We start from the raw sequence: 14765 nt of genomic DNA, 5'->3' as shown, positions 1-14765 counted from the left end.
TAAAATATCGGCGAATACTAGCGTGAGCTAATGCAAGTAGTCCTAGTACGTAGTACAATACCGGGCAACTCGTTGCAAAGGTGAGTAAATTTTTTTTTTTTCTGAAAAAGATTTTGCGCCAGGAAGAGAAAACATAAAGCATGTGCTTATTGATCAAAAAAAAAAAAAATTGTTTCCGACTATTGCATATTAAAATAGGTCCTATGAAAAACTTTGACATAGCATTGGACAAACATGGACCTGGATTTCAAAACTTATCTGTTGATTTCTAAGCATTTTGAGAAGCCAAAGTAAGATTTATTTAGTGGATCTCTAATTAAGTCAATATTAATAGATGAAAATTTCGAAAACAGGCTCACTATAATTAATAGAAATCATAGATCAGAGATATCTATGAGAATAGTTGAAAGAATTTCAGCAACAATAAAGCTGAAAATTATAAGGAATACCTCTCGATAATCTTATAACAAAGTTCCACTAGAACACAATGGGGTCCAGAATGTCACTGAAGGTTAATTTCTATTGTTCTAATATCTTGTTTCCTGAAAACTTTGATGAGATGACTGTCAAGCATAGTAAACAGTTCCACCAGGACATGGTAGTAATTGTTCAACGATAACAGGGCAAGATGTTAATATGATGGGGAAACTACTCTTGATATGTTCAGAGAGACATGCAAAGATACAAGAGGAAATGAAGTACCTGTCATAACCTTATATTTGTACGTATTTTCAGCATTCTAAGACATTTTCATACTTGTTTTAAATATAGAAAAATACTCGAATTTTGAGTGTTTATATTCATTTTATAAAATACTTCTTTTTTTTTTTTTGAACTTACTTTTGTTTTTGTTTTTTGTTTTAATTTTTATCGCTGAAGAATGTTTAGCCAAGCTTATATTTTTTCATAACTCATACAAGCAAAAATGTATTGCAAAGACAAGCAAGTTAAATTTTTTTTATTTATACTCCTTAAAATATATAGAATTATCTGTATTTTAGGAAATATAATTCAAGATCCTTTTCAACAAATATAATTCGAAAATATCAGAATGAGATTCAGGAACATATGCCTGTAGAGTTGATCGATGATAATATATATCCAAATAATTATTTCGCGTCATGGTGGATAGTTTCTTCTCATCATAATTTGACAATGCTGGAGTACGGTTGCTCTCGATATTTCCAATGCATTTGATGGAGTCCGACATTCAGGCCTTAATCTAACATCATATTGTCTATCTGCTGTCTTTGGTAACTTGAATATCATTAAAAGTAAGGATAACTAAATTAAGATTTTTACAACGTATTGTGTATCGTTCTCTCATCGTATTTCTCTATCTGTGCTGGTCCTCCAATATATTAATGACCCTCTTGCACTAACCTAAGATCCTATCCATAGGTTTGGTGATGAAAGTACACGTCATTCCTTACTCGGTGGTTCTCAAATAGTTCAAGCTTCTTGATTTTCCATAACCAATGTCTTCACTACTCTCCTCACCATACTCAAATGAGGTGAAGAAAATCTAGTGAATTTCAATGCCTTTAACACAACAAATTTTTCCAGAAGAAAGATCTTAATTTAGCCTTCCTTACTTTTAAAATATTCTAACTATAGTCAATGATCAGTTTTCTTTTCTTGAGTTAACTTTCGCATCTAGCCCATTCTGGTCTCAGCCTACAAACACCTCTTCACACTGCACAACTCCTAACTCTATAAATACCAGATCTTCATGATTTCAGAAAACTGTTCTTAAATTTGAGATGGCGGTAGCTTCAAACTCATCGCATCAATTTTTTTCTCATCCTTTTTTTTTTTTTTTTCATTCCATCTACCTCTGTTCTTAGGAACATCATTTCCCGTATCGTTTTTCTCAATAAATACAATTTTATATTCTTCAAACTAATAAAAAAATCTTTCTTTCTTCACACACACACACACACACCATCACTATTGTGTTATCGATTTTTGTGACTTCTCTCGTGTGAGATGACAAAAATATGTACATTTGGAATAATGAAGATGGTGAAAAAAATGAGGGCTTTTTATTCTAAAATAGTTAAAAGGTTGAATAAAAGGCATTATTTAAAGATAATCAGGAGTCTGTTCATTTTTTGAACATTCCCTTGTAACTATGTAGAAAGAAAAAATAAGTATAAATGATCTTTTTCTGAAACATTGAACATTCCATTTTTTTCTCCATAGTTGGTGATAGCTTCGTTTATAAGCTTACGCCTTATAAGCATCATATGTCTTCATATAATCCCATTAGTCCCTTTTAGAATTAATAATTTCAACAAATATAATTTCAACTTTTATGTATCAGGGTTGATCGGAAAGTAAAAATACTGAGTCTCTGAGTCTCTATTATTTAAGGATTATATGTAATGAGGTCTATTACTCAAGTAAACATAGCGTTGTAAGATGACAGCTAGTTTAGATATTAGTGCGTTTATAATTTTATTTATTATGGTTAAATTACATGCCATACAGTACAAAAATTCATAATTAACTGAGTGAGGTTTGTGGATTGTGATGAATAGTCAAAATTTGCAAAATAATATAGAATTTCTTGATGGTAAAAAATGAAATATTATACATACACTCAAAAGTTCCAGTTAAAATTTCCACACAAGCCCAACAGGAAAGGTGGGGGGGGGTGTCCGTGTGAAAAAAATTTGGCTGGAAGTTTTTTATTGTTCACCTTATAGTCCAGTCTAGAGGTTATCATTTATCATGGCCTCCTTCAGTTAGCACTTAGATGATCAGTATATTCAGTTACATGAAGAATGTCCAGTGTGAGGTTCTTTTATGGTTAAAATAATATTTAATTTTCAGGGATACTTAATAAAAAAACAAGTAGCTTTTGTAATTATGTTTTTTTTTTTTTCAATATCGATAATAATTCATTTTAAATTTACAGGCTTTGTATTTCTTACTTTTCCGATCAGTCTTCTCAAATTAATTAACTAGATCGTACTTAATATTTTTCTCGAAGGTAAAAAAAAAGGAAATGATTTCAATGTAAAGTGTTTAATGTACATACAATAGCAATGATTCGGGTGTAAGACAATATCAGCAACAACACATAATTGACGACATCACATATTTTCAATATTTCGCATTTATATATATGCATATATATTTAATTTGGTTTTTAAATTTAGTTTATAAAATTCTCTAATTATAATTACACAGTAACTAAAATAATTATCAAGTACACTTTTTTATATAAAGCTGGTTATAATTAAGATTGTGGTTAGATGATTAAATAAAATCAAAAAGAAATAATCCATCTTTCATATTTTTATATATCGTTCATCCCTGATACGTAAACAGCCATTATCGTTAATTAGGTTCTTTCCTTTTCTATTTTTTATTTTTATTTTTATTTTTTATTTTTTGGAAGAACTGCAGAAATAGTCTAGAGGTTTTAAAGATGAATTTCCGGTCTTTCAAAATAAATTCTTTTCAAGAAGACAACGTTAAAAGCCCGCCGCTAGTTCTCATGTGGAACTTTGTTCATTAAAGAGGGATTATCCAACTGCTTTGGAGATGATAGTTAAGTAGAGCATTACGTCAGTCTGAGAGTCCTGGGAGTCACAAACATTGCATCATGTAATAAGCTCCTTTATCCATTTCTATTCGTTCGGAAGCCAAGCGTATATTGTTTGGACAGAATGAACCCAATGGACATGCGCACTTCCGTGTTATGAAACTTGTAGTATCGTCAAACGATTCAGTGATCGCCATGCAGTAATCTTTCGGTAAGCAATATGGAGGCTGAAAATAGAAAAAAAAAATGACTTCAGTGTTTATAGAAATACCTTATATGATAGTTTTGAGAATATTATCACATGTAATCATATCAGTATTCTGTTATTTATAATTTAACTTAACATTAAGGAGAATATAATTCGAAACCTTGAGGTAAACCTTGCATGGAATTAACAGGTATATAAATTAGTCATAATTTTTCATAAGGTACAGTAAGTAGAGTAGATAAATTTCAGTAGTATTTCATTTTTAAAAATTAAATCTCTCTCTCTCTCTCTCTCTCTCTCTCTCTCTCTCTCTCTCTTTCTCCATATCTGGAGAGAGAGAGAGAGAGAGAGAGAGAGAGAGAGAGAGAGAGAGAGAGAGAGAGAGTAAGGCCAAGATCTTTTTAGATAATTTATCTTTGATAATTAATTCTTTTACTACTCAAAGATAAATTATCTAAAAAGATCTTGGCCTTACTTACTCATTGCATCCACTCAGGATACACCATCTATAAACGAAATTATGGTCTTGCAATGGGTAATCAGTTGTCACCTGTACTTGCGAACATCTATTTAGAAGATATGGAAGTTAAAGCCATCTCCTCTTATCCTTTAAAACCAAGAATTTGGAAAAGATATATTGATGACATTTTCCTGATTTGGAGCCATGGCCGTGAATCTCTTCTGAACTTCCTAAAACATCTAAATAATCAACATCCGAACACAAAAATTTACGTTTGAGTTTGAAGCTAATGGTTCTCTTCCTTTTTTGGACATCAAACTGACCCGTTTATCGGAGAATTTAAAAATCTCGATTTACAGAAAACCTACCCACATTAACAGATATCTTCACGGTCAATCCCATCATTATCCTCCTTAAAAGTTTGGAATCATTTCTACACTAGGACATCGTGTTCGCTCTCTTCTTGATGATGAGATAGAACTTAATAAAGAACTCAATTTTCTCAGGACTACTTTTCAACTGAATGGTTTTTCACAAAAAACAATTGACAAATTCCTATTAAATCCACCAGCTCGCCAAAATGAAGAGACCAATAGTGCGAAAGGTAACATTTCTATACCATACATAAGCTTTGTCTCACCCAAAAGGGTCTTAGGAAATACAACAAAAGAACTTTATTTACACCCCTTCCGAAAAACCTCTTCTTAGCGAGCCGTCCGAAACTAGACATCACAACCTTAAATATCCCGGTGTTTACTAAATTTGGTGCAACTGCGATATACCATACTTTGGCCAAACAGATAAATCAATCGAGTTACGCATTGAAGAACAAAAGAGAGACGTCAGTTACGAAAGAACGCGAGGCAGTGCTCTGTCTTGTCATGTTCTGTTCTCGGCGCCAATTCTAATGAAGAAAACCTTAGCCATACAGTTCTATTGGACAAGTCTAATAACATTTTCCATTTGCTACGATGAATTCGAAAAGAAGATAATAGAATCTAAAGAAATTATTCTCAACCCCCCTACATCTCAACAACAACTTGAGTTGTAACCTTTCAGACTGTCAGTGTGCTACGATCCAATACTGGCGTTCACGAGATGCTATACGCATGCATACGCCCAACAATGAAGCCAACGAGAGAACAGTTTTGAATGCTCTTCAACGTTGAAATATATACACTAACCTTTCATGGTATTTACAGTTATTTCCTTTATTTCCTCTATGTTTTTACTGGTTATTTCTTTTTGAATGTGCACCTGAAGAAGGCTGATACAAGCTGAAACTAGTTGTGCTATTAAACAAAATCAGTCTCCCTACACACACACACACACACACACACACACACACACACACACACACACACACACACACACACACACACACACACACACACACACACACACACACGTGTGTGTGTGTGGGGGGGGGGGAAACTGATTTTGTTTACGATGAATTAGATTTATTATATTTAATCTTATAATAAATCAAGTTGATATTAAATCCAGCGTTATTTCAAAGCAGAATGCAGTAACTATGAAAGTTTCGTATGAAATTTGACCAGAGAACTTATGAAACACTTGCCGGCATTTACGAGTTGCCCTAGCGTGGACCTTATAGAAAACATGATCGCACTAAGGCAACTCGTAAATGTCAGCAAGTGTATTTTCGTAATCTCTTTGGTCAAAACATTCGGCTTTCAAATAATGCTGGATTTAATATACACTTGATTTATATATAGTTTTACATCGCCGAAATGAAGCCTTTTGGTTCTTTATTTTAGTAATTATTTATTCTTAATTCAAAACGAGTTTGAAAGTGATCGGAAGAGCAGGAAAAAAAAAACAGTGGTCATAAATCATAAATCTCTCTTAAAGATTCTAACTGCACTGTCAAATCCCATTAATTGTTTATTTTATTTCATTTATTTTATTTTTTTAAATGTTTATTTTTGTCATTCACAACGGCTCTGTTAAGTTTATTAAGTTCAGATACACGGAAAGAAACAAAGAACTAAATATGTTTATGTATCTGAGAAATTCCTTTAAAATCTTACATTTAATGTCTGGCGTGATGGGGGTCACTTGAGATTTGAAGCAACGGACCTTAGAAATGAAAGAACTTTTGAAGTACGATAAATGAATACCTGCTAATAGACGTAATTTAGTGAGATTTTTCGTTCTCTCTTATCTCCCCCCCCCTGGAAACAACCACCTGCATTGAATGTTTCATGCTGTATTATTATTTTTTTCAGATACACACATCTAACGAAGTGTGTATCTGTATAACGCTGTCATCCGCAACGACATCCTTCAATTGAAAACCCAAACTCAAAATCCCTCTTGTATTCAAGGAACTTTTGTAAGGAGTTTTCAACTGAAGGTGAGATATCCAATTCATACAGAGGTGAAAGGAATTTTTTCCTCCTAGAAAATCGAGTTTTTTCTTGTGCAAAACGAACATACAAACCAAAGAATACAGACATTGATAGGCAAAGGATTACGATAATAAGATTAACTATCTTACCAACATAAATTAGGCTAATTTTCAAGCTAAGTTACTTGACAATCTCAAGAACTAGACTAAACATCAGTTTACCTTTCTGTTGTAAAAATCTGAGTTATCATCTCGTCCAGGACTCGAAAGACCTTTATAATCTAATGGAGATTAATCAGCCTGTCTCATAGAAGTGATGACTGTTTTCCATATACACAATAGACAAAGTGGCCAAACTGGTGGAGAAAACTAAATGTGATGAAACATTGGTTTTTCTGATTCGTAATTATAATCGACCGCAAGACTATAGTGACAAGCCATTGGAAATAACTTATGAAAGGTGGTGATAATTTATTTTTATCTAACACTTGGTTGACCTTAAGATTCCGTTTCTTATGTACCGATGTAGATTCTTGTTGTAAAGTGCACGTTATAAATTATTTGTAAGAGAATGCATTTGTTTGCATTATCGTCTTTCTCTCGACGCACAATGCTGGGTATATGATTTCTTTAGAAATAATCTTAGGAAAAAAGTTGATATTATTTCTTGAGCAGTAATGTTCCTCAGCTGAGATGTTGTTTATTTAAGAAATAATTTCTCCGAGTTTGCCGTTCCATTTCTTAACTACCCAAATCCGATAAAGATGGAAAACATAAAAAAGGAAATAAAAATATGCCTTACGAATTGTTTAAAATTTTGGCTTTTGTTTCTGTACTGCCTGAATTAAGCTGCTTTTGTTATATAGCTGTTGTCAAATAATGCAATGATATGTTACGTGAATATAATGGAATATGCCTCATTGCAGTACTGTGCTCACTTGATAACTAGAGATATTACAGCATAAATGTAGTGGAAGAGAAACTCATAACCAAAAACTCAATTATGAGAGTTGACGCAATTTTTTTGGTACTCTTAACTAACTACACAAATAACCATACTCTTAATACCTTAGTAATATAGTGACGAAGCTGGCCAAAGACCTTCAAAAATCTCACAAATTTTGATCTTGATTGTCGAATGATGAGCAGAAGGAAAGATGAACAGCCCAATTATGTATTCTGAACTCAACAGAAACGAAAGCATACGCAACATCGAGACCAATATATATACGACCATTTATGACTAAAATAACAATTAAGAGGAGATGAATTCTCCTTAAGAAGGGTAGTTACCTCATCTCGTGGTTAATATCTCCTAGAGAATCTGTGTTCGGAGATGGGAGTAGCCAAAATAACCCCATAAGTATTTCCACAACATAGTAAACTCTATTTTTCATATGTTTAAGGAGGAGCTGAACTGTAAACGTTTGTTATGAATGAATACACATCACTGACTGGCACGAGAAAGGCAAATGGAAGCTAGAAAGTGAACCACCATGGAAACGCTCGATCTTGTGGAGCGACGAATCATGATGCATGTTTTTACAGTCAAATGGGCTTATGGGTTTGAAATATCTGGAGAAACTTTTGCTTTCGGAGTGTGTTGCCTCATCGATGAAATCTAGATGTGATGTTGCTTCACTGCATACGAATTAGGTTTAAACAGAATTAAATCGAAACGATCCTGGCCTCTATGCTCGTAACTGCATACAGCTAGCCATAAATCTAAAAAAACGTATGCGATGAACTCGAATATAATGCAGGCGAGACAACTCGTTATCAGTTTCAGTTAATAATGTTGTTTGGTTTATATTTGCAGTAGTGTTCCATAAGTATGCTGACGGTAGTTCAGCTACCAGCAAGATAATAGTGTTCCATCCCCCATCTTAATGGTGAAAAGCAAGAAGAAATCGACACCGGATCAGTCGACGCCAGGGTAATCAAGAACTGCGTCTGATTGGGGATTCTGCGAATTAGGCGATAAATGGGCTACAGGACCCAACTCTCCTTGGTAAACAACCAGGGCAGAAAGCAGAAAAGCGACTGGAAGAAACCAAACGTAAAAAATGGACTGTAGAAGAAAACAAGGAAGTTATAAAATGTTTTTATAGATGAACACAAGAAAAAAAAGGGCTTTTAGAAAGCGTATGCACATGATTTGGAAGCAAAATTTCGAGAATCTACGATAACAGAACAAAGCCTTATGGACCAAAATAATGTTATTTTCAGTAACAAAATATTTACTGAACATGAGGTGCAAGAGTAACGCAATAAATCACAAGCTCCAGTAACAAGAAATCAATAGGACGTAGTTGTATCTAACTTCGAAATCCAACTCATTGATCATCAAGCTGACGACATACCTCAAAATACTTTGACAGAAATACAGTATGAACAGAAATGCAATCTGCACCATGGTAAATCAGGTTGGAAAGAATAGCCAACAAACCTCTAACTGATCATGTTTTCTTAGAAACTTAAGGAGTCTAAAAGGACAGTTGACAGTTGAAAAATAATAGCATCAAAAACAAACTTATAAATTACGTATAATTTGACACAACAGAACAATTGCTGAAGTTACTGAAGAGCTAAAGCAAAGAATTATTGTGACTGAACAGAAAATTAAAAATATGAAGCAAGAATCAATCAATATATACAAAATATTCAATTTAGACTGAACCAATTTCACTTCTTTCAGTAATCCACAGGGAATTACAAATGTAAATAATCATTCGCCAGAAAAATAAGAAATGCTCGAATTTTGAAAATCAATCTAGAACAATCTTTTGAACAGAAAAAAAAGTAACCAATAATAAAAAATGTCTCATGGATTAAGGAGATAGGGCAATGATTCTGAGATATTAATATTAGACATGGAATTGTCCAAGGTGATTCTCAGTCGCCCTCATACTCTTCAACACTTCTTTGAAATGAAACAGAAAGAAATATAAAATTTCACTATTATTGAAGAAATGCTCAGCACTCAAGATAGAAAATTAAAAGCTGGGGCATACCTGGCAAACACAAATTACGAATACATGAATTTTGGTTAAAGCATCTAACCAGTCTACATGGTGGAATAACAGAATAATTTAATTATTTGTTGCATTCAGGTTCAGTTGAAAAGTGGATGGTATCTGGGCTTACGCTTTTCTTCACGAACTATAAGGGATAAGGGTGAGGACCCAAGTAACTATCATCCAATAGCCATGCCTCAAATCCGCTTAAGCTGTTCACTGCAATCATTGCAAACTCTATATACCACTACTTATCAGACAATCAGATGTATCCGAGGATACATCTGATGTATCGCTTTCCATTTTGAATCATTTACGAATCGCTTTCCATTTTGAATCAGTTTTAAGGAACAACGAGCATTATATTAAGAGCTACTTTACTATATTCAGGTATCCTTCCATTAACACGGTTAATTAATCCCTCGATGTTACCGCGTATATCAAAATCGCGTTAATCAAATCTAATAATTAATGGTAAAATTTACAATTCGTCCATGATCGATTACTGTATTAATAATTCGTAGGAAGAGGAGTAATGATGTCATCATACTCACGCCACGAGGCTTACATGTTTTTGCGTGGTAAATATTGCCCGGCGGAGCTAGCGGTAGTAAAAATTGCAGCGTAGGTCGCGGTATATCTGAGAGATACATTCATTACTAGTATGTGCTAAAATGTAATCAACATAAAAAAAAAACACTGCAAATATCATACATGATGGTAAAAATTAAGTGGATATTGAATCTAACATTATTTCATAGCCGAATATAAAAACTACAAGAGTTTCGTGCCGAATATATAGGAACTAAAAATTTCGGCAGATGCAAGCATAAGCAACCTTATGGGCAACTCGTAGCAAAGGTGGGGAAAACTCCAATTCACTTTCCTTAGTATTTTCCATAATGTAAAGCACATCTCCTAGAGGACATGTATGAGAAATAAGCCTTTGGCTCTCTATTTGAATGATTACTTATTTATTTTCAGTTACAATCTAGAAATTATTGAACAAAGAATTAAAAAAAAAAAACTAAACTATATATACTGACATCAGAGAGGTCGCGGTATATCTCTCAGATACAATTTACTGTCAAATATCACAAACCTTTACATAACATGTGTTAAATCAAACTGATAGCAAAAAACAGTGCGGAATATCACTCGTAACATATGAATGCACAGCTACTCATGACCTCCAAGCTATACACTGAATTGTGTAAGAATATTTATATTAAACATTTTGCATTTTGATTAACGCGCCTTTGACCCTGCTCCGCAGGGTCAAAGGAGCGTTAATCAAAACTCTTTCCAAGTATATCAAGGGATTGCCGCAATTGATTCTGCCGCGTTAATCAAACCCCGCGTTAAACAAAACCGCGTTAAGTAAGGGATAGCTGTACTACATATGGCTTCAAGTTTTGCACAAAACAAGATTATTGGGTATTATAAAAAGCATTTATGATTGGCAATTTTGTAAAAATTAGCACTTACCGGAGCACAGATATGGGTCACACTGAAGGCCGTAATCCCTTCCACGAACTGGTGAAATTTAGTGGTATTCCGATGATACAGGTAAGTTGGTGGACACAAGCAATGTAGTCTGGCGATGTTCACTACCGTTTGCATGGTATCGCTGACCATTTCCGTGTAAGAGCTGTAGACGACGTCGCGCTTTGAACACAGTTCAAGACGTGGAGCTCGTTTACAAAACTGAAACACAACGTAAAAACGAAGTGATTAAAATGCATATGTTCACAGAAAGGGACAAATATTCTTTCATAGTTTTATCATATACAAATAAGTCTAATGAATTAGGTTAATAAATAAAAGATAACGGTTTTCAATAATTATTTTTCAATTATTAATTTTTCGGTAACTCTCAGTATATATTGGAGAAGACTGCTCTGTTCCTAAATGTACTTGTTAGTACTTATTTCAGTAATTAAATACTGTGTGAGACCTGCTAACATGCAAGAAACCCAGGCCAAATTTTAGAAGAAGGCGATTCTCTGGGACTTTGTGCCTTCAAAACCACTGTCCAGCTAAGAAATAAAATAAAATTAAATTAAAAAGAAAACGTGTGCAACTTGATAATTATCATCAACAATTACTGAAAGAGAAACCGTCAGGTCAGGTAGATCAAAGCTGTCCATTTCTCTCTGTCTTCCTATATTCTTTCCTCAATCTTCTCTTCGCTGGTATCGCCATCTTTTCTGTAGTCTTCCTCTTGGCCTTTTCCCGTCATTTTTCATTTCATATATATTCTTCTTGATATTTATTCTACCTTAAACTGGGAGTTATAAGCATTTATTCAACCCTTTATGAGTCCAAAACATTTCTAATGTTCATATTAATGAATATTCCTTATTCTATCTTTCCTTGTTTTTGCCAACATGAACAGCCCAATTATATATTCTGAAGTCAACAGAAATGTGGTGAAGAAACGAAAGCATACGCAATACCGAGACCAATGACCATTTATGACTAAAATAACAATTAAGAGCAGATGATGCTCCTTAAGAAGACTAGTCACCTCATCTAGTCGATAATATCTCCCAGAGAATGGGAGATATTAACTTATGAATGCATACACATCACGCAGGCGGACCTCAAAATTTGCGTTTTCCTTGCTTGTGTTTCTATTTATGTCTCATTTTTCTTAGTTACCATTCTGCTTAAGACAAAATGGACAAAATGCTGCTGTTCATCAAAAACATACTCTTCTGGGGGGGGGGGGGTGCTTTGGGCCAGCGAAATCCTACTCGATATACATTGATCTAAACTTACATCACCAGGAACTATACATCCGAAATATATGACGTTTCCACTACTTTTCAAGACATAACCTTCGTATCTAACACAGTTAACTTGTGCAGTTTCTTTACGATTTAAAAAGTATTTAAAACGTATCTTCTTGCTATTGATATGCTGTACACTCTATGGACAAAATATTAGAGATGGGAGGGTGATGGGAAGTTGACACTAGCATTCCCCTCGAAGGGTGAAACTTACCCAAACCGAACGCAGACGGTTAATAGTTGACATCGGGGCTTCCGAACAATGTATCGCAGACGAACATGGGCAAATGTAGCGATCTTAGCGACTTTGATCCTGGACGTATTGTTGACGCAAGACAGATGGGTCATTCTATCGCCCAAGTTGTAAGAATCCTAGGGTTCTCGAGGGCCACCGTATCAAGGGTCTACCGCGAGTATGCCATCAACGGAAGTACCAGCGAGCAAGTGGTGGCCGACCACACGTCATTGATGACTGAAGTCGATGTAGATGGTCCAGGCTCGTACAGATCAACCGCAGGACAATAGTGGCACAAATCATATCAAGTTTATGTCGGAGGTTCAAGCAGCGTCAGCAAGTGAACTGTAGGGCGTACCCTGTATACCATGGGCTAAGGGAGTCGTAGATAGTGCGTCATCGGGCATTGCGTCTCGCCTGCTGTCAGGACCATCAAAACTGGACCTCTGCAGAGTGGACCAGAGTCGTGTGTTCTGATCAATTCCATTATCAGTTGTACCGAGCTGACGGGAGGATGCGGGTGTGGCGTCGACACCATCAGGACATGGCCCCCTCGTGCCAGATCGGAACAATGGGGCCATGGAGATGGTGGCTCTGCGATGGGAGGGAAGTCTTATCATGTGAACATTACGTCCCTTAGTGTGTCTGAAGGAGAGATCCTTAAACGCTATGAGCTATCAGAATGTGCTTGCTGATCACCTACGCACTTTGGCCTTCGCGCATCCTGCAGCCGATGGTCTGTTTCAGCAGGACAATGTATCGCTCCACCAGGCCACAAGTACCCAGGCATACCTCGAGGAACACTCATCTGAGTTTGAGACCATCCATTTTCAATCCGATCAAATCTCTCTAAGATGCTGTAGAGTGAGACATCATATCCACGTATCTGGGACCGACGTCTAAGGCGCAGTTATGGACAATGCTGGCTGGAATGACCTCTGGCATTTGGTAGTGAAGTCAATACCTCGGATAGTACAGGCTGTTATTCGCGCTAGAGGACGACAGACACGCTATTAGGTAGGTAAGAGGGAATCTGGAAAGTTTTGATAAACACCAAGAACAAAAATGATATTTTTTAAAATATCATTTTTGTTGAAGAAAGAAAACTGATAAATTATTACAATTCGATGAAACACGGAAGTTAAAGGTTTTAAGATATGTTCTTTCTTGTGGTTATATCAGTTGCTTTAGTATCATTTTTGTTCTAGGTGTTTATCAGAACTTTCCAGACCACCCTCGTATCTCTAATGTTTTGTCCAGTGAGTTTAGTTTATGTCACACTGTTCCGTTTGTCCGGTTTCTCTGTAGTTCTTCCGCTGAATGTGCCTAAATAACCAAATCATTTCATATACAGCCGTTTCTCCTTACTCGTCGATTCACTTCCTTGTCACAGTTCATTATTAAATGTAAACCACTTCGAATTGCTAAATTTTGTCTTAATATATAGTCATTAAACTCTATTTATAATATTATAATATCCAAATATTTATAATATTATAAATATTTGGAATATTTATAATATTCCAACCGAGTAAAAATGAATTTTGAAAAAAAAAAAAAATATATATATATATATATATTCTTAATCATAACTCTTTCTTCTTTTCCTATGCCTGTCTTTACCAAACTTTCCCAGACTTTTTTCCCTTTGTTCCAATAAATTTTATTTTCCAAATCAAATCAGTAGTTGATCTCCTTTTCTAAAACCAAACTGTTCTTCTTCTACATCGTCCTCTATTTTATCTCTTATTTTTGTTGTCGTTATCATTTTTTAAATCTTAGCAGTGACGCAATAATGTTATCCCACTATAGTTACTACACCCCTTGCTTGAGCTTCCCTGTAGAAAATAATCATCTCAACAGGAAAATCCCCTATCCTATGGAATGCGCAACTAACCTAAACTAATCCTCGAAAAATACAGTACCCCGCAGCAGGCCATATTGTACCTTGCTCGCCATAAAGCCATAATGGTCAGAGTCATTTTTCTTCCTCTCTTTTTTTTTTCCCAATGATTTCTTCTACTATGCGTTATTCCCGCTACCTATGCAGAGTCCGCTTGTTACTTAGATGCGACTACTTGTTAGTACCACTCCCAACCGACCTGTCGCCTAGTGGGGAT

General features: G+C 35.0%; 1 protein-coding gene across 1 annotated transcript in view; it reads right to left on the bottom strand.

The window, feature by feature from the left end:
- Window positions 1-3017: 3017 nt before the first annotated feature.
- Window positions 3018-14765, bottom strand: part of LOC150110578 (U-scoloptoxin(11)-Ssd3a-like) — an 84447-nt gene continuing 72699 nt past the window's right edge. The window contains exons 4-5 of the mRNA XM_090394967.1: window positions 11104-11322; window positions 3018-3783 (exon numbers count right to left, since the gene is read on the bottom strand). Of these exons, the coding sequence (XP_090251093.1) occupies window positions 3601-3783; window positions 11104-11322 (402 nt within the window). The 3' untranslated portion in view covers window positions 3018-3600. The remainder of the gene's footprint in view (window positions 3784-11103; window positions 11323-14765) is intronic.

The sequence above is a fragment of the Typopeltis vanoorti genome, chromosome 1 (genome assembly GCF_054136105.1).
Source record: "Typopeltis vanoorti isolate ZY-2024b chromosome 1, IOZ_Tvanoo_1.0, whole genome shotgun sequence".
NCBI classification, from domain to species: Eukaryota; Metazoa; Arthropoda; class Arachnida; order Uropygi; family Thelyphonidae; genus Typopeltis; species Typopeltis vanoorti.
This window is presented reverse-complemented; position numbering and strand designations above follow the sequence as displayed.